The following is a 23,848-nucleotide window of genomic DNA, read 5'->3' as shown; positions in this document are numbered from 1 at the left end:
CACAGTCTCTCCACGTTTCGTGACTGCACACCCAAACACGTATCTGTCAGAGAACAGGCGTACCTGCATTTCTCTCTTCCCGCTGAGGAGATGGCACTGCACTTTCAGAAAGGACTGATGGGTGTTTAAATGCATTTTAAATGTGCTCTCCAGCCCTATGCCATAAATATGACAGTGAAGGGATTTTTACAACCTTTTCCTTTCAGCTGGCAGAAATGCTCCCTGAAACTCCTCTCATTGTCCTCTTTCTTCAAAAGTGCTGCAGCATTTCAGGAGCAAGCAGGCAGAACAAGCACCAAGCCCAGTACAACTGGGAGCATACAGGGATTTTGAGGTTACAAATAAGCGCCTCTGTTCCCTTTGGAGGTGGCACTTACTGGCCTTTTTGGACATAAGCCAGCCTGCTTGGCTGAGCTGAAGGACGTTATTAGTTTGCTGTGCAAATATGGGCTTGTACTTTTGGGCCTCAGGGGGATGAGATCTTCCAGTCAGTTGTTCTTGTTCGCTCTTTCACAGGGCTGTGGCATCATGCAGGAACACTGGCAGCCTCTTTTTTCACACACGTTTTTCTCATGATGCTTTCTCCATGCAAGAGCTGTGAAGAAATATTTCCACTTTGATGCTTTTCTAAGAGCAGCAGGTCTGCACTTGGAAGCAGTTCAGGCCAGATGCCAGAACCAGATGTAGGGAAGAAAGCTGCCTCCTATTTTTGATGTGTTGGTTTTGCCGATCTTTTTCTTGTCAAGTAATCATTGAGACTGGTTATCAAGGCTCATTAAAGTCTGATTTCCCTTTGCAAATGATACATAGGTAAACTGTGATGATAATAAGAAACTCCAAAGTGAAAATGACAGAGATTATGAAACTATCAGTCCCTAAGTTTAATGCAATACAGACAATTAAGCATTACATAAAAGCCGATCACAGATTGTAGATCTTCTTAGCTGTGGAGTGGACATATGCAAATGTATGTGATAATTTTTTTTTTTGTCTACTGAAAAATTCCTACTGACATTGTATTCTTTTACTTTTTATGGTGACTTTCTCATTATTAGTCCAGTGTCTTATACTATTGTTTGTTATGCCTGGCTAAATTTGCATAAGTGTGCTTATGTATTCTGTGCTTCTGCGATTCTGTGGTATTATAACTCTTGCAGGAACCAATTTATTAGTACTAAAACTTTCATGGCTCGCTTCTGCTAAAAATTTATGTGTGTCCCTTGCAATATATCCATCACAGCCCAGTAATTTTCAATCAGTTTACCAAAAAGCAATTTGATGTATATGTCTGAGAATTATGTGTATGTATGTATACATACACATTTGTAATTTAAAATTTCTTTGACTAACACCTTATTGTACTGTGCCTGTAATTACAGTTTCAGATGAGTGTTGCTTCTTAGCAGGCCAAAGCTTACATTGTTCTCTTTGCATCTACGTGCTTTTACTGCTCAAAGAAAATGATCTGCACCCATCAAAACCCTGTACCTTAGCATACACACGGCCACTGGGAGTAGCCATGTGGGCTCCTCTGATCCTTTTGTTTTCTTTCCTCCGCCCTGCTTATTCACATTCTCCCTACCCTCAACTTTTTTTATTCCTCACCTTAAGTCACATCCTTATTCACATCTCCATGATTTTTCCCACTGGACAGCTGGTTTGATGAGAGGATATCCCGCCACGAAGCAGAGAACCTTCTCATGAGCAAAGGAGTTGGCTCCTTCATCGTCCGTGCCAGTCAGAATTCTCATGGTGACTTTTCCATCTCTGTCAGGTATCTGCTTCTCACAGCATATTCCTGCTTCTTCTTCTGTGTAATGATGTCCCTAGTCTCCTCTTGACAGGATTCCTAATGTGACGTAGCCTCTTGGGAAGTTTGCATGCTGCCAGTCACTGGCAGTGCTGCTGTGTTGAGAATGAGAACAACTTAGGCATCTGATTCCAAAACGTTTCTGCCTCTTTTTAGGGGACAAAGTGAATGCCCCATTCCAAAGCTGCATCCCCTGGTGACCTGCTTCTCTGAAAGAGCTACAGCAAAGCAGGGTGGTACATAGAACCTCTCCCACAGCGCTTAACATGTGTCTTTCATTTCTTTTAATTCCCCTGACAGCTCTGGTTACTGAATCCAAGAATTCAGCTACTACCTATTAAGAGATTACAATTACATTGTTAACTTATTTCCCACAGGTCACTAAACAGCCACTGGACAAGGAATGGTTTTTCATTGCTTGCAGCCCAGCGGCATTTCAGCAACTTACTATAGCCCAACCCTTCTCAGAGCATATGCTTTAAAGCAGTGCTCTTACATAATGGTTGGCTTTCCAATTTTTAGTCTAACAGCTGATAACCAGTTTTAAATTAGAGTCATGGTTAACAATGTCTTTTCCAAGCAGTGTGTACTTTCTGATTCAGGGAGCTCAAAAAGTATGTGGGAGGAATGCAGGAAAACATTCTGGTTACATTTATACCAATAAACACCAACACCAGTAAGTACAGTCAGGCTCCTTCTCTGGCCTTGAAGTCAAGCAGTGTGGCAGAGCTGCTAAAACCTCCTCACCCACCAAACCAAACAGCTGTATTCAAGCAGTTCACTGTGAACAATTCCTGATCCGTTCTGTCCCCCTAACCACGGCCCAGCACTACCTAAGGGAGAGAGCTTTTGCATTTAAATCAAAACCATGCTAACACTAACAGCCTGTGTAACTGTAGCACTCCAGGACAGGAGTCAGCATCTGAAAATTCCTTCTTTTTTTTTTTTTTCTTTTGGGTAGGGAGAATTACCGATAATAATGATATTACACTAGATTTTATACAATTATAAAACTCAATGTGTGGCTTTACCTGACTGTGTCTGCATGCATTGGTGATGCCCATGGTGTATAAAGGTGTAATACATCTTTTACAGCTAATTCAGACTGGATGCTAACAGGACCTCCAGAGGCTGGTGGGTAGACTACAAGTGCACCTCTTCACCCTGGAAGCTCCTCTGGCCTTTATTTCAAAGGAAAGGCTTTAAAGCCCTATGCTTTGTTCTGATAGTGCTTTATGACTGGGCAGCCCTGGGGCACTCTGTGCTTGTAAATTGATGAGTCTTTTGAAATAGAGCCACATTTGGGTCCAGGACACAAAAGGACTGGCGGTTGCTTGACTTTCCAGAAGTCTAGGTTTGGCCAAGCAAGAAGTTTTGTTACCCTTCTGGAAAGGACTTTTTCCAAAAAGGTAAAAGTGCAATCTGTTTGATGATCTCTTACTTTTCCAATTGGATCCAGGCATGAAGATGATGTGCAACACTTCAAAGTAATGAGGGATTCAAAGGGTAACTATTATTTGTGGACAGAGAAATTCCACTCGCTAAACAAGCTGGTGGACTACTACAAGACAAATTCCATCTCCAGGCAGAAGCAGATCTTCCTAAGGGACAACAGCCAAGAAGAGAAGGTAAACACAAACTATCCTTAGGAATTTCTCGGTAAGAAACCTTTCTGTGGAAGGAATTCATCCTATGAGAATGTCTTGGAATGGGGGGAGGAGAGTCTACCCTTGAAAACACATCCATGTCATTACACTAGTAGGCCCTGCAACACAGATTTTTAGTGGATTCAGTGGTATGTAGAGTTACATAGTTGAGCAGAATGTTCTTATTCTGCTTTGCATAGCAATAGACAGTACTGCAAATCTGCATAGAGGTGCTTTGTTAAAGCTGTGCTAAGATCCCAGAGCTGAAATTCTAAGATGCCTTACCCAGTCAAGAGAAGCAGGACTTACCTTGTTGAAATGCCTCAATTTCATAAGGGCAGGTACAGAGCTGACTGGTAGTTGTGGCTGAGAAGAATTTGAGTCTGGTTTCCTAAGTGTCCTTGAACACACCCAGAGTGCAAATTAAATGGCAAGAAGAATCTTCCATCTTCTGCTACCAAGCGAACGCAGTAACGAGTGTGGAGGAGCACAGGGCAGAACCTGGAGCAGTGGCTGCTAGGAACTGAAAAGTACTGCTGAGAACATAGATATGGGAACAAGCTGTGCCTTCAGGGAAGGTGTAGTAGGTGTTTGAGAAGGCAGAGAAATCCCAGTCCAATGAATGCCTGGTTTTGTGCCAGGGGAACAAGCAAATGACATAGTAGAGACTGTACGCATTGCACTCACAGTACTGGGAGTGAACACACCTGGTCACTGCAGTAACCAAAGTCCTGCTTTACTGGGAAACGGATTCTGGTATTAAATTACCAGGATGTGCATGTAGAGGCAAGGTGTTTGACTTGCTGACTGCAGCAATAAAGTTTTATAGGCTGCACATGGGTCATTCTTGTTGGCTCCAAACGTGAGATGATACATTTTTCAGTCTGAAGGAGGGCCTTAGGTTGTTGTCTCCTCCTAGACCACTTACACAGAGCTTTAAAATGCATTAGTAAGGTATAAAATAGAGGCTATGAGACCTGCGAGAGAGATCACAGTGAAGAATTGTCTGGGGAAGGAGAAATCAAGACTGTACGCATGTATATCAGTAAAACAACCTGTTTGGGCTGACAGGAAGGGAAAGAGATGCATTTGCTCCAAGATGCAGACAGGCAAATGAAAGAACAGAAGTCAAGTTTGCTTTGGCAAACTCTATGTACATTTGTTATGGTGATGGGCTCAGCAGGGTATGTTTAGTACTCATCAGCAGTGGGGTTTCTGTTCACAATTCAAATTTCTAGATGCTACAGCCATATGATAAAATACTCATAATGTATAGATTTCAGTGCAGAGACAAATGAAGTCTAAGGGCAGTATTTCAAAAAATAGCTTGATTCGTGTGCTGGACCTCACACCAACATTTTCAGCCCAGCACCCCCCATTACTGCCCAGTCTTCAGATGGGGAATGACTAAGAGAAAGACCTAAAATATAGGATTCCTGATTTGTTGACCTGTTCAGAGGGGTGGAATCTTTTATTTGAAAGAGCCTGCAAAGTCGAGAATAGTGGTAGTGATTAGTGTGCAATGATTGCTGAGCTTTAGTCAAGGATGTGGTAGGTAGAAAAACCTGACCCCACTTTTGTGATCTTGCTCCCATCAGGAGAGGCGTGGTGGGAGCCTGGAACGGATGGGCCGGGAAGGATTCCACCTAAGTGGAGCAGCTGGAGAAGATCATTCTTCTATATCCAAGAGATATGCAGAGCATGCTATCCCCATACTGCAGCAGCAACAGGTACTACCACAAACAAGAGGATGTCGAGCCCAGGCACATGAAACATTGGCTTTAATTGCTTGGTAGCAAGTGAACAGTTGCTTTATCAAAAATCTGCCACCCTCAACCTGCTTTAGGAAGCAGAATCAGGTCCTTTTACAGGAATAGCAGCAGTGATGCTTTCAGCCTAGGGACATTTTTTGATTTGTAATAAATATGTGGTCTGTGACTGACTGACTGACTGACAAACCAGCAAAAAAAAGAAGTCAGTGTTCAGTGACCCTTTTACTGGGAACCTAGGAGTACTCTTCAGGTGGTTTTGGTGCCCCATCCTAAAAACTGGAAAACAAGCAGTGATGTCATGTTCTTACTTTGCTTAGGAAAAGGCATGAAGTATCATCCGGTGAGAGGGCAGGAAAACGCTCACAAATGTTGCGCTGCACATACATGCACAGTTTCAGGAACTTGTCTCTAGTCTATAGTACAAATGAAACCTTGCTGTCTGTTTCTTTTTTCTGAGTTATGCTACTGACATTCAGCACCACAAAACACATCACAGGATGAGTTATTATTATAGTAATCCTAGGAGAGTTTGGTTTCCTCCTGAACATTCCTTCTCCTCCTCCATATTCTTGGTCCTCTCTGCACTCTTTCATCATGTTGCTTCCCTGATGTGTGAGGTTTCTTTACTCTTTTGCTTGCATAGGAATGGAGAGAACAGCAGCAGTACCTGGTGCTATTTTCAAATTTCTTCCTGGTTAGTTTTCAGGGAAATAGTTTTCCTGGATTTGACTGATTTCTCTAGCTAAAGACAGTGCAGCATCATCCAAGGAGAGGCCTTTTCTTACAAAATGGAAGAAATCCAAAACCATGTCCCTAAAGGCATGATAGCTCACACACAGCAAAGCCAGAGGCAATCATGAGACAGCTGTTCTCTCATCAGACAAGCAGTGTGGCCTGTTAAGGGACTGCCGGTGGAATAATACAGCTTCTGACAAAGCTGAGTGCCTGCACCCTTTGCAGCACAGTCTATTCATGAGTCACGTCTTATATGGAGCAGAAACACTCATAGGAGTGAAGCACCCATGTAGTAAGTCTTGTGGCTGCAAAGCCACATTGAGTTCACCCTCTTTCTGGCAGGGACAGGTGAGGTGCAAATTGTGCTCCAGTTTCAGGCAGCCTCAGCAACATTTTAGGCTGACAAAGGCACGCGGGAAACCAAGGGAGTTTTTGGAGGAGTAATGTAGGAAAGGAAGCGGCAAGAGGGAGAGGACAAAAGCTGTTTACAAGCAACAGCAAACACAAACTATTGTTCTTCCTCCCCCCTGTTGACACAGGTGATCAGACCCTGTGTCACTGAAGCACAGTGACATTGCAATCTGAGGTAACATGATATAAGGTTCTGTCACACCCTTATCATGAAAACAAAAGCTTAGTGCCTGCACTAAGGGCCTAGGGGGATAAAGAGACTCAGCACCTCTCAGCTGTGCACACAAAAGAGAACTTGCTTCCTAGGCGTTTTCCTACTTCCTCTCTCCATCTGTCTGGGTTGATTTGTGTTGATATGACTTCAGATGTGTGGTCATATGGCTGCTTTTCTTTGAACCTGATTTTGTCTTGTTCTTCTTTGATTAATTTGGCTACTGGATTCTCAGGCTTGCTTGTGGTTCTTTGCAGTGTGGAGCAGCCCAGAAAAGTAAAGTAAGGCCTCAGGTACAGTCAGCTGCATCAGCATCACTGTCATCCCACCAGCATATAGGACAGAGGAAAAGCAAGGAGTGGGCAGGACTGGGTCATAATAACTCCAGATTGGCAAAAGTCCCCTTGGCAGGCATGGCTTTTCATCTGTGAGTTAAAACAACCTCAGTTTTTCTTCAAAAGTCTTAGAGACCAAAAAGGCCATTTTTCCCAGCAGCTGTGATACACGTCGAAGGACTTTCAACTTCTAAAAAGTAAAATCCAAAATAGAACAGTCAAAGGTGACCTCTTCCTTGAGGGTCACTGCTTGCAGAACTGGAGCACTGGGGCAGTATTGGAAGCAGATAGCTAAAATTATTTACTTGAGGGCTGGCCCCTGACACACTTCTCACTAATGACTCTTAAAGCCCCTCACTTATACATCTCAGCATATACATGTGTCGTAGTTTAATCCCAGTTGGCAACAAAGTACCATGTAGCCACTCACTCAGTCCTCCTCCCGCTGGTGCAAGTGGAAGAGAATCAGGAAAAAGATAAAACTCATGGGCTGAGAAAAGAACAGATTAATAACTGAAATAAAGATGATAATAATAATAATAATAAAAGGAAATAACAAAAAGAAAGAAAGGAATAAAACAACAAAAACAAGTGATGCACAATACAATTGCCCACCACCCACTGACTGATTTCCAGCCAGTCCCTGATCAGCGATTGGCCTCTTCTGGCCAGCTACCCCAAGTTTATATACTGCCATAATGTTCTGTGTTATTATGACCCAGTCCTGCCCACTCCTTGCTTTTCCTCTTTCCTATATGCTGGTGGGATGACAGTGATGCTGATGCAGCTGACTGTACCTGAGGCCTCACTTTACTTTTTCTGGGAGTGCTCTATGCTGCAAAAAACCACAAGCAAGCCTGAGAATAGCCAAATTAAGCAAATTAACCAAATATCCCTGTGGCCACTTCAGGTTAGCTGTCCTGGCTGTGCTCCCTCACGGCTTCTTGTGCACCTGCTCATTGGCAGAGCAGGGGAAACTGAAAAGCCCTTGATTTAGAGTGAGCCACTACTTAGCAACAACTGAAACATCAGTGCGTTATCAGCAGTATTTTCATATTAAATACAAAACACAGCACTGTACCAGCTTCTAGGAAGAAAGTTAACTCTATGCTAGCCAAAACCAGGACAACATGACTTTTCTCTTGCTGTTTTCATTCTAGGAAAGATATGGCGGGAGCCTGGACAGGAAAGATGTGCTGCATGGACTAAGGGATCATGGCCAAGGAAATGCAGGAGCTATGCAACGGAGACACACAGACCCACTGCACCAGCAGACACCAGTAGGTGACATACCCGGAAGGTCCCATCTGCCAGGGTTCCCTAGCAATGGCAAAGCAGTCTGGGCAGTGTCACCTGCAAGGAAGCTGCATGAGGAGTAATGTATTAAGGACATATCTTAAAAGATGTTTCTGAGTCTCAAGACTCTATCCCAGCCACTTGAATCTGCTTCTGGGGTACTCTGAGGACAGGACTGCAGTGTTACATGAGCATAGTTCTAGGACTGCTCTCAGGGTCAGTCTTAGTTAACATGCAGCCTAAACGGAAGAGGAAACTTAGCATGAGCTCAACTAAATAGGCATCTGGGACACTGGCATGAGCACAGGCTCATCCATGGGCTTAGATCGAGCATGGGTCCAGTCCAGCAGAAGACATTTCTGAAAGCCTAATGATCTAGGAGGGCTTCATGTCCATTAATGCGAGGGACTATGAAGTGTCTTTGCCACCACAGCCAGGCTGTGACTTAGCTCAGTCACAAGAAGTGCAGTACATGTTTTAAGTTCTACAGAGAGCTGCCTCACGATGCTGTGCCATGCTACAGTACTCTCTCTCCCTGTCTTGCAATGCACTAGTAGTCACACTGTCTCTTCCACTAATTTTTTGTCAGTCCCAAGAAAGCCCGTCATCAGTCAGCTCTACTTGTCTATACCTGGCACATCCTCACGCTACTGTGCCATCAAAGTAGGACTCATTACCTGACACCCTTAGCTGTCAGAGCTTAACAGAGAGGATGTGGGCATGATCCAGCTGTGTATCTGCAGATATCTCAGACCACTGCCCTACCTGGGTCCATATATGGCAGTCGACCTTAAGTAACCACCTGCTCTGCAAATTCCCAGTATGTGAATGCCCACAAAGAATATGGCGTCTTTCTCTGCCTCAGCCGGTAATCCAACTGCCAACTCTAAAGTATTTCTTCATCAGCTCAGTGTGACCTAAGGAATGCTCCTCTTCCTTGAGGAAATGTACAGATTAGCCCACAACAACCAGAGAACTTAGATCCAAGGAGAGAAGGAAAGGACAGCAGACCTTTCTTGAGTGTGAGAGAAAGAGAACAGATTGGTTTAGGAAATATGGAACAGACTAAAAAATAGGGGCATATCTTTTGGGGGATTTGGAGGGGGTTGTCTGTTGCAAAATCCGCAAATCTTTATTATAATCCAACTCAAAATACAATAGGTTTTATCCCTCAGAGGCTGTGCCAATCAATAACAACATGCCCTTGCCTGCCACATCTCATCAGTGATCTAGAAGCCAGAAATCCAATTATAGGAAGGTCTATAAGTCCAACCAAATAACTAAAAGCCAGGTCTAAGCAGGGCCCTGAACGGATGATTTATCAAAACTCAGTTTGTCTTCAAACAGATCTCTCCATCTGTCCCCACAAAATATACCTCCCAAATTATCCATGCTCTGTGGTGTGGGCACCAACAATTTCCCAGAAAGAAGCTCATGCTATGTCCTTTAAAATCTGATTTCTGGCCAAAATGGGAGATTGACTGCAAAGTCTCTTATGATTAAGCTCTCATAAGAAAAAAAAATTTAACCATAGTGCACATTAAAATGCAAACCCAAAATAAACTGATATACCCAAACAGATCCTAAATCCTTTTGATCTCAGGGGACTGACCTTGGGGAGAGTCCAAAGAAGGTTTAAGACCCTCCTCTATGCCCCAGAAGTGCCTGAAAGAGCAAGTATCTTCTTCACAATGTTGACTAGACTCACCTGTGTGCTGGCTCTCAGATCTTTGCTGGCCAAGGACACATTTTGATGTCTGCACCAGCACCAGCTCAGCTCCCCAGAGCCATTCACTTGCAGTTACAGCCCTGCAGGACTCAGGCAGGAGCCCTTCTCTGAGCTCCCATAACTGGCTTCTGACATGGCTGTCACGGCTGCCCTTGCAGGGCAGAGGTGACAGAGCCACGAGAACCCTATTTCCTAAGGACCTGCTCTCAGTCTGACTTTTCACCTTATGGTGCAAACACCCACAAATACACTGAGGCTGCTGAGAAACCAAGCACCGTCCCTTGGGTGTCCCAGCAAATTGGTTCCTCCTTCCTGGCATCTTGGCCACTTCCTGGTTTAATTGCAAGTTGGTCTAAATTTCAGTACGCTCATCCTCTCATAGTGAACATATGTACTGGGAGTTAAGAGGGATGACAGGACGATGGCCTTTAAGAGTCCTGGCTCATTGTTCCCTGCCTGTCTCTCTCTCTCCTTTCCAGAGAACGCTTTGGGTCCGTGCCTTGTACGACTTTGATGCTGTGGAGCATGATGAGCTGGGCTTCCGCAGTGGAGACATCTTAGAGGTCCTGGACAGCTCCAACCCTTCGTGGTGGAAAGGACGTCTGCGTGGGGAACTGGGTCTCTTCCCTGCCAACTATGTCACACCAGTGCTCCTGTGAGGGCACAGTTTGCCCCAGAGGGCCCCGCCGGAGCTGCTCTTCTGACGTGACAAGGGACAGAGAAGGAGTGCATCTTCCCTGGCCACCAGGGAATACATTGGTTTTGGTTTTGTCTTAATTTATTGGCAGTTTATTTTTTTAAATGTTGGTATGAAAGGGAACCCTTTGAAAAAAATATTATTTTTTTCCCCTTATTTTTCACCTTCATGAAGGGGAGGAGCAAAAATTCTGGACTGTTCATTTAGACCTTGCTGGATCCTCCCTGCCCTGTCACCTTTTTGGCTAACAATTGATAACTTCCTGCAATTAGGTTTGTTCTGTGGAAATGCACCTCAGGCAAGTCAGACTTCAGGTTCAGTATTCAGATGGTCCTACCCCTTCCTTTTGGAATTCCCCCACGTGAATTAAATGATCATTGGTAATCACATTAATCCTTCAGGCAGGAAAGAAAAGTGAAGGGGCTTTAGGTTGAGGTGCAAGGCAGTTTATATTTTTCTAAATAGTTTCTGGGTTACCCATCTCCTACTGTGTGTATGGACTATATGGATATACCAGATGAAGGGAGGGGATCCTGTAAGCTTTTGTACAAACAAACCAGCGATGAAGGTATGGGAGGGCAAGAACCTACTTTCTTTTATGCTTCTGATAGCCCTGCTCTTCTTTCTGCACCCCATAACAACTTATCTCATTTTCAAGCTGCTCTCTTAGATATCTACACTTCTGCTAGATAGCCTGGTTAGAGCAGATCAGGCCATTCAGCTAAATTAGTATCCACTGGATTGGATAACAATTAACATCCCTCACTGGTTCGTTTTGTAAAACTGAATTGGGGAGGGTTGGAGAGAAGAGGTTTTACTGGTTTGGTGGCAGAAGTTCTTTCCCTGAGAACTTGGGGTGTTGAGGAGCACTGTGTACACAACTCTGCCTTACCAGTGGAATGTCTCATCCAACAGGTTAAGCTGTTACTTTACCATATGCAGAGAATAAAGTTGTGGCCGTCAAACAGTCTGATTTATGTTCCAGTTTCTGTTGGATAAAATAAGCGAATAGGTTTTCAAATCATTGCTGAGTGAATGCCCAGATGTGATAGAAATGTACTGCAAATGCACACTAAAAATGAACCAAGCCCTGTGAAGGAGACACTGCTGCATAACTGCTGCTCAGGCAAGTTGATATTAAAAATACTGCCTGAATTTTTCACAACATGTGGGACCTCAGCAGTCAGCAAGGAAGTGATGATTAATCATTCTTGAAAAAGAAAGAGAAGGCAAGTGGAAAACTCTAAAAACAAATAAGACTCAGCAACAAAAAAAATGTTCTTATCTTTTTTTAGTCCCAGTGAGAGAAAAATAACCCAGGAAATAGGTTCTTGGTGAAGTCCAGTTCAGTGTAGTTGGCCTGAACAAAGCTGCCAGCTAGACAGAGTATTAGCAGAAAGAACCCATTTTGAGAGAACTTCACCAGAAGCAGGTTATTAATGGGTGAAGTAAAATGAGAATATTTAACAAAGCCTATAAGCTCTAAAGAGAATAGAAAACTTTGAAAGACACACTAAGAGCTTATCTCCATTGGCTACCAGGGTGGTCCAGGAAACGGAGAGACACCATGCCGGGGCTGGACTTGGCCCTGTTCTCTTGCAGGAGCTCTGTTCTGGGCCTTTAGTGTCTTCTTTTGAAGGGAAGTCCATGAGGCTTCTTTTGGAACGAGATACCTTATTATTGGTGTGAGGGTGTAACTTCAGTGACTGCATAGTTTGAAGAGTGTTTCGTTGTGATTTGCCTTTTTTGAACCTTTCTGTTTGTTAGTTTGATTTTCGCTAAAGTAGTAACAAATTTGGAAGAAAGAGTGTTAACATCCAGTCATAGAGAGCAGGGGGAAGATGGATGCAAAGAAACCAGAGACTAGGAAAGGCAGAAGAGGTATAAAAATGATGAATCTTTCATGTTCATCTCTGACTGAAACAAGAAGAAATGGTTTGTTCACAATTATTCCCGTCATGTCAAATCATCTTTCAATTAATTCCTTTTTTTTTTTTTTTTTTAAATTAGAAGTAATGTCTCCTTTTCCTTTCCTCAGCACTCTAAAGACCTTCTTGGTAGTGAAGACATAGTTGCACAAAATTAATTGAAGATAATGCACTCAGCAGTTTGATAGCTCTTCACACATTTGAAACCCCTTTACAGAGGTTAACTAATTAAGCAAGTCTAAGTAATGCATTGTAAGTACCCCCATGTTAACTCATGATTCATTTGAGGAAGAGGTAAATTTTCACGTGATTTTTTTTAATTGATGTTTAAGGAATTAATACTTAAGGTAATTAGTATTAAAGGTCTGCGCGCTAATTATGGACAACATAGCAGAACCACAGTAAAATCATGATTTCTCATTATGAGCAGCACCTAATGACAGCAAAATTACTAGGAGGCGAAGGTGTCATGGCGTCTGTGATAACTACACTAGTGCCATGTTCTGTACCGCCTTGTGCAGTGGCCAAGCTTTGGTCTGCCATACCCAGTCTCTCTTGCCTCTGCTGTTGTCCTTGCTTGATCCCCAGCAAGAGCAGAAGCAGCGCTACCTGCATTTACTGCACATGCCAGTAGCTGGGAGGCACAGGCGTCAGAAAGCAGTTTTGTACCCTCCCACAGTAAAAGTTGTTTTCCTCCCAGCAAAACAACAGCACAAAGAACCCTGGCTATTCCCAAGTCCGTGGAGACTCTGGATACAAGGGGAGGCAAAGTGGGGAGTTTTGGGGGCATAGAAGGTTGGAGGATGGAGGTTGTTTTCCATACCTCATGCCATTTTGTGCCCATGAAATTCTCTCTCTCATAGATCGGGCCACTTAATAAGCAGAGAGGGAGAGAGAGAGAGAGAGAAATACTCTCCTCCACCACCCATATGTCCTGCCAGCCTTCCTGCTCCTTCTTCCAACAGGTTTTAATTGAAACACAATTCTTGTTAATATTGTGGTGATTCACCTACACCTGTGCTGTGAAAGACTCAGATTCTATTGCCCATGCAGAAGCACATGTTAGCAAACTAAGACTGGAGCCTTAGGGTGACAGTGTGGTGCACTGAGTTCACCTGACATTTATCAATGTTTTGCAAACGTCTAGGAAATAGCCCGAGAAAGTCCACTGCAAAACCGAAACGTGAAGGAATAAAGAGGGAATTTTGTTTGTTACTTGTCTTAAGCAAGAAAGACAGTTCATGAGAAAAGAGATTGTAAACAGAGATAAAAGTAGGAAAAGTATGTGGGAAGGCAAACATTATTACAACAAATGAAACACAGGAAGCTGGACTTGCACATGGAAAAATAAGTTTGATGAGAACAGCTAAGCTGTGCTTTCTCCTGTATGAAGTAACTTTTTGCCTGTGTTCCGCTGCAGATCCATATTTTGTTTAGAAATGTCTCCGTGATTAATAAGGCTGAGCTAAAAACAGTAAATGGTAATCTCCTGTCATGCAGAAGATGTCCAGGCAGTTTTCTGTGCCACAAAAAGAAGGTCTCTCTGTCTTGGTGTACGTGCTAACAGCTGTGCTCACTGGAGCACGCTGCTGAAACAGCGGGATCTCGGCTGGTTCCCATCTGACTGCTGACAGGGGAAGAGCACCAGGGAGATGATCCTCAGGGCTGCCACAAAGTCAGCAACTAGTCAGACTGCTGGGCCAGTCTCCCCTACCAGGAAAACAACAAGTTTGTGGGTTGTTGTTGTTATTTTTTAAACGGTAAGTACTTCTCAATTTCAGTGGGCTGTGCAGGAAATTTGAAGCTTTTCACAACAGCCATCTGTTCATCATTTTTTCTATTCAGCAGCACCTCTCATCCTTCCTCCACAATGGGATCCTGATGCTGCAGGCTCTTGAAAGGCCATTTTGCCTTCAGCCCTTGTGGAGAGCAAGCAAGGACGTCAGGAGTGAAAGATTCGGCAGCCAGGACCACATGGTCAGGAGAAATCAGCCCTAAGCAGTTGTGGTGTCAGCTGGGACATGTTGCGCCGCAGGAGCAGCACCTCACCAGCTACAGTCCAGCAGCAAGGTGAAGGGTGATCTCTCAGTAGGAAGCAGGAGTTCTTTAGCTATGTCCGTAGCACAGCACAGGGACAACAAGGAAGTCTGGTGGAACAGAAACGTGGCCATCTGGGCTAGGGCTGTGCTGAGACACTTGCTCTGCTCCTGCAGCTCTTTGCCAAGGAGCCTGGGTTACACCAGACTAGGTGTGAGAAGTGTTTGGCAATGCAGCCCATCCCTGCCCAACGCAGCCCCAGAAGCCTACATGCACCTCCTTGCAGCTGCAGCCCATCATCTCACTGCCCCTACATGCATTAGAAAGGCCAGGGCCCAGCTTTTGCCTCTTCGCTGATAGGAAGTGCTCTGCAGACATCTCATTTCAAATATTCGTTCAAAGCAATCGGCTTAGGTGCTTTTAAATGAAACCCCACAGAGATCAGTTGAACCCATTAGTGTTCCCCAGATGATGCAGGCAGTAATATTTACTGCTTAAAACTAAAAAGCTCCTGACACTCAGCCACTCCTTGCTGCTGAAAACTTTGTATTTCAGTGGGGAACCATGGACTGAGCACCTGATAAAACCTTTAATAGCCCTGAGGAAGAGGGTAGAGCATTGCCATTTTCTCCATTTTTTAGAGGCAACTTTCATGTGACAGAACTCAGGAGCATTAATTCGCATCAAACTCAAAAGAAGCTTCTTACATAAGCAGAACTGACAGTAGAAAACAGTCAATGACTTATCTGTGAGCTACAGGACAGCAGGGCAACAGGCAAGCGAATAAGGAAAGGTCACCGACCTTTGTGTGGAGAGAAAATCGAAAGCACATTGTCTACTGCCATTGTGCAAGTGAGAGGTGCTTGGCCGATGTGAGCTTGCTAACACGAAAATGCAAAATTCACAAATGGCAGGCATGCAGGGATCCTTGTGGACATGCAGAAATAAAATTAGCTCAGGCAACAAAGGGAGGAAGAAGAAACAAACAAATTAAAAGATCTCTAGATATCTTGCGGCTTCTCCCCACTAGTCCAAGCAGGCTCATTTCCACCAGGGTGTATGAAAGATATGGCCATGGTGAATTTGTTTGTCACAAATAAAAATGAAAGCAAAGCAGCGGGAAAAAAAAATGCAGTTTATGGTGTGATTGTGCACTTAAAGCTATAAAATGGTGACAGTGTCCTGATATCATGACTGAAGTTCTATTCTCTGTTAAAGTGGAGCTTCTGGGAAACCTTTCAGTGATGTCTATGATTCATGCACATATATGAATTCTATGATTCTATATCCAAACTCAGATAAGGGAAAGAAAAAAGAAAACCCACAAAAAAAAAGAAAAATGAGGTACCTTCTCTACTGCTCTAGAGGTCATTTGCAATATATCTTTTATGTCTCTGCTGTACTCAATGTGTCATAACTTCCTTGTGGTATTGACAGTCCCTCTCCCGTGTCAAATTCCAAGAAGGGTACAATTGCATTGCCAACAGATAATAATAAACAGCAGGAACCAGTCTTCGGTGACCCTTCTCGTGACTGAATGTTTTCTGTCAGGTGCAGCACAACAAAAGTTTGGTTGCAAAATGCTGAATTAGAAGTAGATTGCACCAACAGTTCAATTTTTTTTTATTTTTTTTTTGTCACGTCAAAATTTATGGAGAAAAAAAATTCAACTGCAAGTTTGCTACCAGCACCAAGAGATTAGGAAACTGCCCTCTACCCTGCCCCTTCTGGAGTCACTTTCTTCAGAGCTGAATGCATGTGTAGCTCGTTCTGAATTAGCAGCTTTTCACACTCACTTGAGAGAGCTGTGAATAAGAGGGATGTGTGGCAGCAAAGAATCGGCTTTCTGTATCTGAGTATCTGTACATCTTGCCATTGTGATGGCAGCTATTTGCCTGTTATCGGAAGAAGATGATCTGCTAATAACAATGGCCGTGATTTCATCAGAGCCGGTGAGTCAACCAAACACCTCGCTGCCGCCCTGCAGAACACCATCCACTTGTTTTTTGCCGGGTTAATGAGTTGAGTCAGCTCACCGAAGGCAGCATAAGGAGGCCCAGAGCCAGCGCAGGGTGAGCAGTGGGAATGTACAGCCAGGAGGGGGAAAGGGTAAGACGGAACCTCCCCGTCCTGGCAGCAGGAGCTATTAGATCATCTCGTCCTAGGCTGTGGACTCAGCAAAATGAAAACTTACCTGGCACTGAGGTTGACATAAAGCCTTGACATGAGCAGGCGATTTTTTTAAAGCTTGTTTGGGAGATCAGAGTGAGAGCAGGAAAGGGGGAAAGAAGTCGGTCTGCTACAGATACATCTTCTCCATGGATGCCTACAGAAGCTCCAGTTAAGCATCAAAGCTGTAAGAGGATTTTTTGGGGGGAGGGGTTGGACTGTAAATTAAAGCAGGGGAAAAAGTAATAATTCTTAACACGATCACAATAAAAAGAACTCTCAGTCATTTAAACTATGATCAACATTGACTCTGAGGAGAATGGACCATACACGACAGTTTTCAGGAGAAATAAAAATAACTGCGAAGAACCTTGCTGTCCTGAGAAATACCTAAATTAGTGCCACTTGTTGCTGATGCTTCTCTTTCGGGGTGGGGTGCAGCTATCAGTCATGTTTATCAGGTTGGAAAGCACACCAGTGCTTACCAGTTTAAATCTTCAGCATCAGCTGACCAAAATGATAGCTGCGTATTCTCATTTAAAATGTGCATGACTTGTAGAGCATAGACATTTCACAAACACTTACACAGCAGAATGCACTCTGGAACACCAGTCATAAACACCTTGAATTAAGGACTCCAAAAATAAGAGGTAAGGCTTCAGGACACACAGATGGGTGGTTTGCACTGACTTTGGACGAGTTCTGACTAAAAATAAAAAGTGCATATTTAAAAGAGAAGGTTTGTAGCCACTTTAACAACATAGCAAGCTTGCTGTGGTCTCCACCATAGGGTCTCCAGCTCAAGGCTGGCAAGAGGGCTGGGTACAAGGTTTACTGGATGAAATACTCTTGGTTATGGGAAGATGGAGACCATGGTCATAACCGTCCCTTTGGTTTTCTGAAGCCTTTAGCTCTGTCAGTGAATTGAAGGACAACCACAATGATGAGAGATACCATTACTAACAAAGGACTATTGGTGTTTACTGTCTTTACAATACATTTAAATATGAAGCCTATTTTTCTGAAGTGCTGCCTTCCCTGGGCCTGGAGAAGCTGTCTCTGAACAGCAAGCACCCTGTTTTAGCTGGAGTGTGCAGCTGTGGCACACGCAGGCATGAGTGTGACTCTGGGAGGAGAGGGGCACTTGAGAAGACAACTGAGTAGGCAAGTGTGACTGAGTAAGTTGCTGTTTTGTGTTTTAAGTCCATGGAGCTATTCTGATTTTTACCAGCTGTGGTCCTGCCTCATTATTCCAGAAAGAGATCATACTTTAATCTGATAATATCTTCAAGTAGAGAGCCAAAGGGTGTGGGTAATGATTTACTCCTCTTTGAAATTATAATTACAATCTTTCATCTATTTAAAGAATCTTTATATTTACTTGTGTAAGACAGTCTAATATGGTCAAAGCCTTGTGGTTTTCTTTTCTCATGATTCAGACAAATCTGACCACAGCTCCAAAGCTCTTCTCAACAGACTCTTTATATTACACTTTATTGTTTCTACCTTCCTTATTTCTGCAGCCTCCAGCTTATTGAAAAAGCTGCTACAAAAGGTTGTGTGTTGTTTGGTTGTTGTTTTGTTTTGTTTTGTTTTTTTCCAACCCTGTCTATGCAGGAAATGTCATTTAGGAAAAACAGCTGGTTAACTTAGGAGCTGGTTCAGCTCAGTAAATCACTCCATCTGGTGACAGTGGCATGACTGTTTCACAATAAGTGGTCAAGCCCAGCACCCTGCATGGATGCACAACATCCACACAGCAGAAGTGGAGGATGGTGTATTGCATGGAGACCCAGCTGGTGTAGGATAACAGACCCCACCTGGGAGTCACTGAAGCACAACTGTGTTGTAAATGTACAGAAATGACTTTCCCATGTAAAGAAGAGCTAGTATTTTGAGGAGTACAGTACCCAAGGAGGCTGAAGCCTAGCGTATACAAGACACGTGTTGTGTTCAGAGACCATTAACCAAGACTGACAAACCCATTTTTAATGCAGCTGTCTCTTTTGTACATGAGAAATTCAAATTTATGTTACTTCGAGTGTGGGTGCAAAACTCTCTAATGGCATGTGTACTGCTTGTATAGACAAGGCTTGACTGGCTCAGCACTGCAATCACATCAGCCTCCTATTTGCATCCTGCCAGTCTCCCTTTGCACTCCCACATTAGCTGGAAGCTCTTGTCTTCATCATCTAATATCTTCATCCTGCATCCACAGCTTAAAGGCTTTATTATGGTCCTGGAATTCATTCTACAGTGTTCCTAAAGTTCATCATCCCCATCACCTTCTCTTTCAAGCCTGTGTAGATTTGCTTTCAATTTCCTTACACCTATCATGGATATGAGTGTACTCTCTTGCAGTCTCTCTTCTTTTGTGTATGTGTGTTTTGGTTTACTTTTTAAGTTTTGAAGATGTTATTTTAGTATTTATTCTTACTATTTCCAGGCTGCCATTAGTGCTTGGGAATGCTAAATCCAGACCAAGACAAAAGTCTTTACTGTTGGCACTATGGCTGTTCCCAGTTCTTGCAGCTTCCAGCTAGTGATAAGAGGTGTACAGGCAAGCAGATAGGAATAGGCAAGGAAGCAAAGAGGCAGGATAGGTCACTGCGATGGCCAAAGCAGCAGGAATTTTATACTCATCTGGGCATCTCAGTGCATGTTATTTGAGTAAAGTATTTCCCTCTGACTCGATATCCCTTTTAAGACTTGCTTGTAGTAGGAGCACTACTGCAAGTCCCTCTGCTTCCTTCTCACAGCTTTGCTCCTAATGAAGCAGTGTGCTTTCCTCACATCCAGAGAATGGTGCAGGGAAGGAGCTGGACTGTTCCAGACATGCACAGACATGGGCAGCCAGGCCATGTGTCGTCAGTCCAGCATGCCCAGCACAGGTGCTCTGCTGGGGATCTTATCTTTTAACCCCAACCAAAGAGCACCAAGGAAATAAGAGTCCTTAAAACATCATCTATGTAGGACCACAGTTCTTACCTGGAGCAATCATTTTGTCTCACCTTGTCAACTTGTAGTTTTTAAGACAGGGCTGGCCTCCCCTCACCCTCTGCAGAGCTCACAGATGCTCTCAGGTCATAAACTAGTCTGGAAGTTTGGGTTGCTGCTGTGGAATGAATGCCTGATTCCCATTAATAAGGGATGAAGCTGAGAGAACCCCTGTGATGTGGGAATCCAAGTCAGCAGGTTTGGTAGAACTCTGTGAAGTTTCAACCTTGGTGTCAATGCCAAAGTTTTAGGAAGCAGCAGCCTATGCTTGCTCAGTGGCAGAGCTCAGGCAGCAATTTGAAATTAAAAAGTAACATATGTCAACCAGGGAGGAAAAAAAAAGGGGCCAGAATTGTTCTTAAGCAGAAATTATGAAATGACACTGACTGACACAAGAAAATAAATACACCAAGGACATAACCCTGACTAGAAAACCTAAAAACAGTAAAGGATTTTAAAAAAATTTATGAAGAGAAATAACTCGAGCAATGATACAGGCTTAACAACGTTTTAATTGATACAGTAAAGACATGGGGCTCTGAGTTAGTTCTTACAGAATGAACAATGTATGTTAATGTTTGCAAACCCTGTCCTATAGCTTTGTCCCTAGTCACACCCAAAACATCAGGAATGAAAGGATGACAATATGGAAATCATTTACCTGGATATATCCATGCTGAGAAAGGCTGTGACATGTTCAGACAGGAGGACTGACAAAGGGGGAAGAGGACAGTTTTCACTGAACCATGACTCCAAGTCCTTGAGAGCCTCAGTGTTACACTGAATGGAGGGAAATGAAATGGGAAATCACAAAGGCCCGAATCCTTACAGAGGCCTTTACTTTCACATCCAATTTCATTGCATTAATGGCATCTAATGCCCATCGATGGGATCTAATGCTTGCTAGTCGCAGTGGAACTCCCTTCCATAAGTGGGAATTCAATGTTCAATTGGACTTGAGGATCTGACCCTCTGACATGGACTCTGCCAGTGTCCCTGGAGCCGCTGCTGTGTAAGGGCTGTTGTAAGGGTGATTACCATGTGAGATGGGAACAGAGCCTCCTGTCCTGTGGTGGAGGGGAGTTGCTGCACACGGGATACTCATGTCTTCATTTTTGTTCTCTGACTTTCCCACTAATGTTTCTTCAATATTTCTATGGGTTTGTGTGTACAGCTGCCTGTGGTCCAGAAGGTCTATTATCTTCCCCTCTGGACAACTTGATAGGCAGTGGGATATAGCACTAAGAGGTAATTAACATTCAAATAGGTCAGGAGCTCACTTGAGGGTTGTGCATGACTGGGTTTTCCCAACTGCTTGTCAGAAACAAGTGTTGATAAGACCAAGGGCAGTCACCAGTGGTGAAACTGCAAACGTGAAATCAAACCTTGGTGGTGCTTTGGGGCAAGGAGGAGTTCACCTTGCACATTTGCTCACCGGCAGGAAAGGGAGGTCACAAAATGCTGCCCTGCAAATACTGAACACGCTGCAGGGAGCTCACAGTTTGTTTCCTGCACCTCTCCTCTGCCGTCCAGGGCAATCTCGTGGCCTGAGAAGCTTCCTTTTTGTTAGATGTAATTTGTCAAGCACCTCTCTCCTGTCCTATACTGATCTTATGGGCCCCTTATTTTCAATGTACTCCAAACTGTACGTGTACTACTGTGTGTATGTGTGTGTCTATAAAGACACAGTTAGTACCTGCTTAGATTTGTGGGTATGTGTGCTTGTTAGGAATTTCATAATTTCTCCTGGAGTTTCCTTATGTGTAAAATGGAGATAATAACACGTAATTACCTACCTTGCAGGGCTGCCGTGAGGACAAATTAACCAATGCTTGTGTAGGTGTTTGCAGATGAAAGGCATGATATTAAGACTAAATATAATGATTGAATGTTACAGAAGAGAGTTTGTATTTATTACGGTGATTGAACGTGAGTCGAAAGCATTTTGTAGGTGTTTATTTCTTGTGCCGTAGCAAGTATTTGAGGATGGTGGGAAACTGGTGGAGCCAAGTTTGGGGTAGGTGTCAAAGAAATGGTTCAAGTTCCTCTTTAACTTTTACAGCCTAGTGACTTTTTTCTTTTCTCTCAACTAAAGCTAATGCTGAACAAGAGAACAGAGGAATGAAAATGGGGCCAAGCTATAGAGGAAGTGAATGAAAATAAAATACAATTGAAGGTCATTATTTCAAAGAACAAAGACGTAAAAAATGGATGGAAAAATAAAATCTAGGGGAAATGAGAACAGGGAGAGAAAAGAAACCTCAGGGACACATGGTATTACATTATCTCAGTACACAGAATTAAGAGAAAGTAAACACCAATTTAAAAGAGGCATCACAAACAATTGATGGAAAGCATATGCAGGGAAAGAAAAGGAGTGGAATGGGAAAGAAGCAAGAGATGTGCTTACTTATTTTTTGGTTTCACTTTGTTAAATGTAATGGTATCATTTATTTCCTGTATGTTGTTGAGAGGCACTTCTTCACAGACCTAGAAGATGGTGTCAAGTATTTCAGATGCTTTTTCCATGTGTTCCGTGGGCAGGTCAGTAAGACTTAAGGTGTGGATGCATTTGTCAGCCTGAGAATGGCCCTGTCTGGTTTCATTTGGCTTTCATGCTGTCTCTGGAGAATTAATGGAACAAATTCATTTTCATCTACTTTAGTAAAGCTGTACCATGAGTGAATGAGTCCCATTCTCACTGCTAAATGTAGCTGTTGCCCTATGAAACCTGATCAAAGTGTATTTCAAGTTAAACCTGGAATGTTTTGTGATTAAGCCAAAATAATACAACAAAATCTTAATTGTTATGATCTCTCAGGGAGTATGGTATGTTTGGGCAAGAGCTGCCCAGAGGAGTGGCAAGGGGAGGTGGACCATGAGAAGACTAAGGAGTAAACGACCAATACATTGCAGAGTTCAGGGAGTAGACTGCCTTTCTTTGCAAATTGTCCTGGGTTGGAATGGAAATCATTAGCAAACACCCTTGCATGGTCCTGTGGCCTGTTTGCTCCTTCTTGTTCACCCTCCCTACTTCAACATCTCTCCAAATCCAGATGGCTCTAGTTCTTCACCTGGTCCTTGTTTCACAGATCTTCTTTGCACCCCAAAACTTATTTTGGCTGAATCATTCTTACCTCAACTCATTGGCCTAAATTAATTCTTTGTGTAATTCAACTGACTAAAATTGACGTAAATGGAATTACATCAGAGCTGAAATTAACCCAGTCTGACTAAAATAGCACCTGCCTTTTCTACCAAACCAATGCTTGTCTCTTCCCCATCTCCACCCACATATCGTGATTTTAACATTTCTTTCTCCTCATTGCTCTTTCACTCATCCTGCTGCCATGAGCAAGCTATGCTCTCAGTGGTTGGTGTTCCCCTTTTCTCTCCAGCATCCTGTTCTTCTTCATCCCCACAGCACAGGCTGTTGGTTCCTGTTAACAGCCAAACCTTGACTGTGTCCAACTCTATGCACAGAATCATAGAATCATAGAATTAACTGGGTTGGAAGAGACCTCTGAGAGCATCAAGTCCAACCCTTGATCCAACCCCACTGTGATTACTAGATCATGGCACTCAGTGCCACATCCAGCCTCATCTTAAAAAGTTCCAGGGACGGTGAATCCACCCCTCCCTGGGCAGGCCATTCCAATGTCTGCTCACTCTCTCTGTAAAGAACTTCTTTCTAATATCCAACCTAAACCTCCCCCTGGCAGAGCTTAAGCCCGTGCCCCCTTGTGCTAAACAACAGCTTTTCATCTTCCTTTGGATTTTCCTGTTCTTCACCACGGAGATGCATCATCTGAGTTCAGACTGTTTGCAGTGGGCACGTCCTATGCCTATAGAAATTACAGTCCTACTCCAAAGGAAGTGCAAGTCAGATTGCCAAGACACACAAAGAGGAGGAGAGAGGTTAGATGAAGGTGAAGTGATTTACCAAAGGGAGCCTAGCAGGATAATGGCAGAGTCATGGATGTCAGAATCAAAGTTCCTCCTCTTTTTCCATGACTCCCTTTATGCCAGCATAGTATTTCTCATCACCTCTTTGTTTGTGCCCTTGTCTTTGGGC

General features: G+C 43.5%; 1 protein-coding gene across 1 annotated transcript in view; it reads left to right on the top strand.

The window, feature by feature from the left end:
- GRAP2 (GRB2 related adaptor protein 2) overlaps positions 1-11,900 on the top strand; it is a 40,509-nt gene extending 28,609 nt beyond the window's left edge. The window contains exons 4-8 of the mRNA XM_027879568.1: positions 1,655-1,774; positions 3,270-3,438; positions 5,055-5,186; positions 8,081-8,200; positions 10,425-11,900. Coding sequence (XP_027735369.1) covers positions 1,655-1,774; positions 3,270-3,438; positions 5,055-5,186; positions 8,081-8,200; positions 10,425-10,604 — 721 coding nt within the window. The 3' untranslated portion in view covers positions 10,605-11,900. The remainder of the gene's footprint in view (positions 1-1,654; positions 1,775-3,269; positions 3,439-5,054; positions 5,187-8,080; positions 8,201-10,424) is intronic.
- Positions 11,901-23,848: the final 11,948 nt, after the last annotated feature.

The sequence above is a fragment of the Empidonax traillii genome, unplaced genomic scaffold (assembly GCF_003031625.1).
Source record: "Empidonax traillii isolate 1590-97213 ecotype Southwest subspecies unplaced genomic scaffold, ASM303162v1 scaffold55:size2822071, whole genome shotgun sequence".
Taxonomy (NCBI): Eukaryota; Metazoa; Chordata; class Aves; order Passeriformes; family Tyrannidae; genus Empidonax; species Empidonax traillii.
This window is presented reverse-complemented; position numbering and strand designations above follow the sequence as displayed.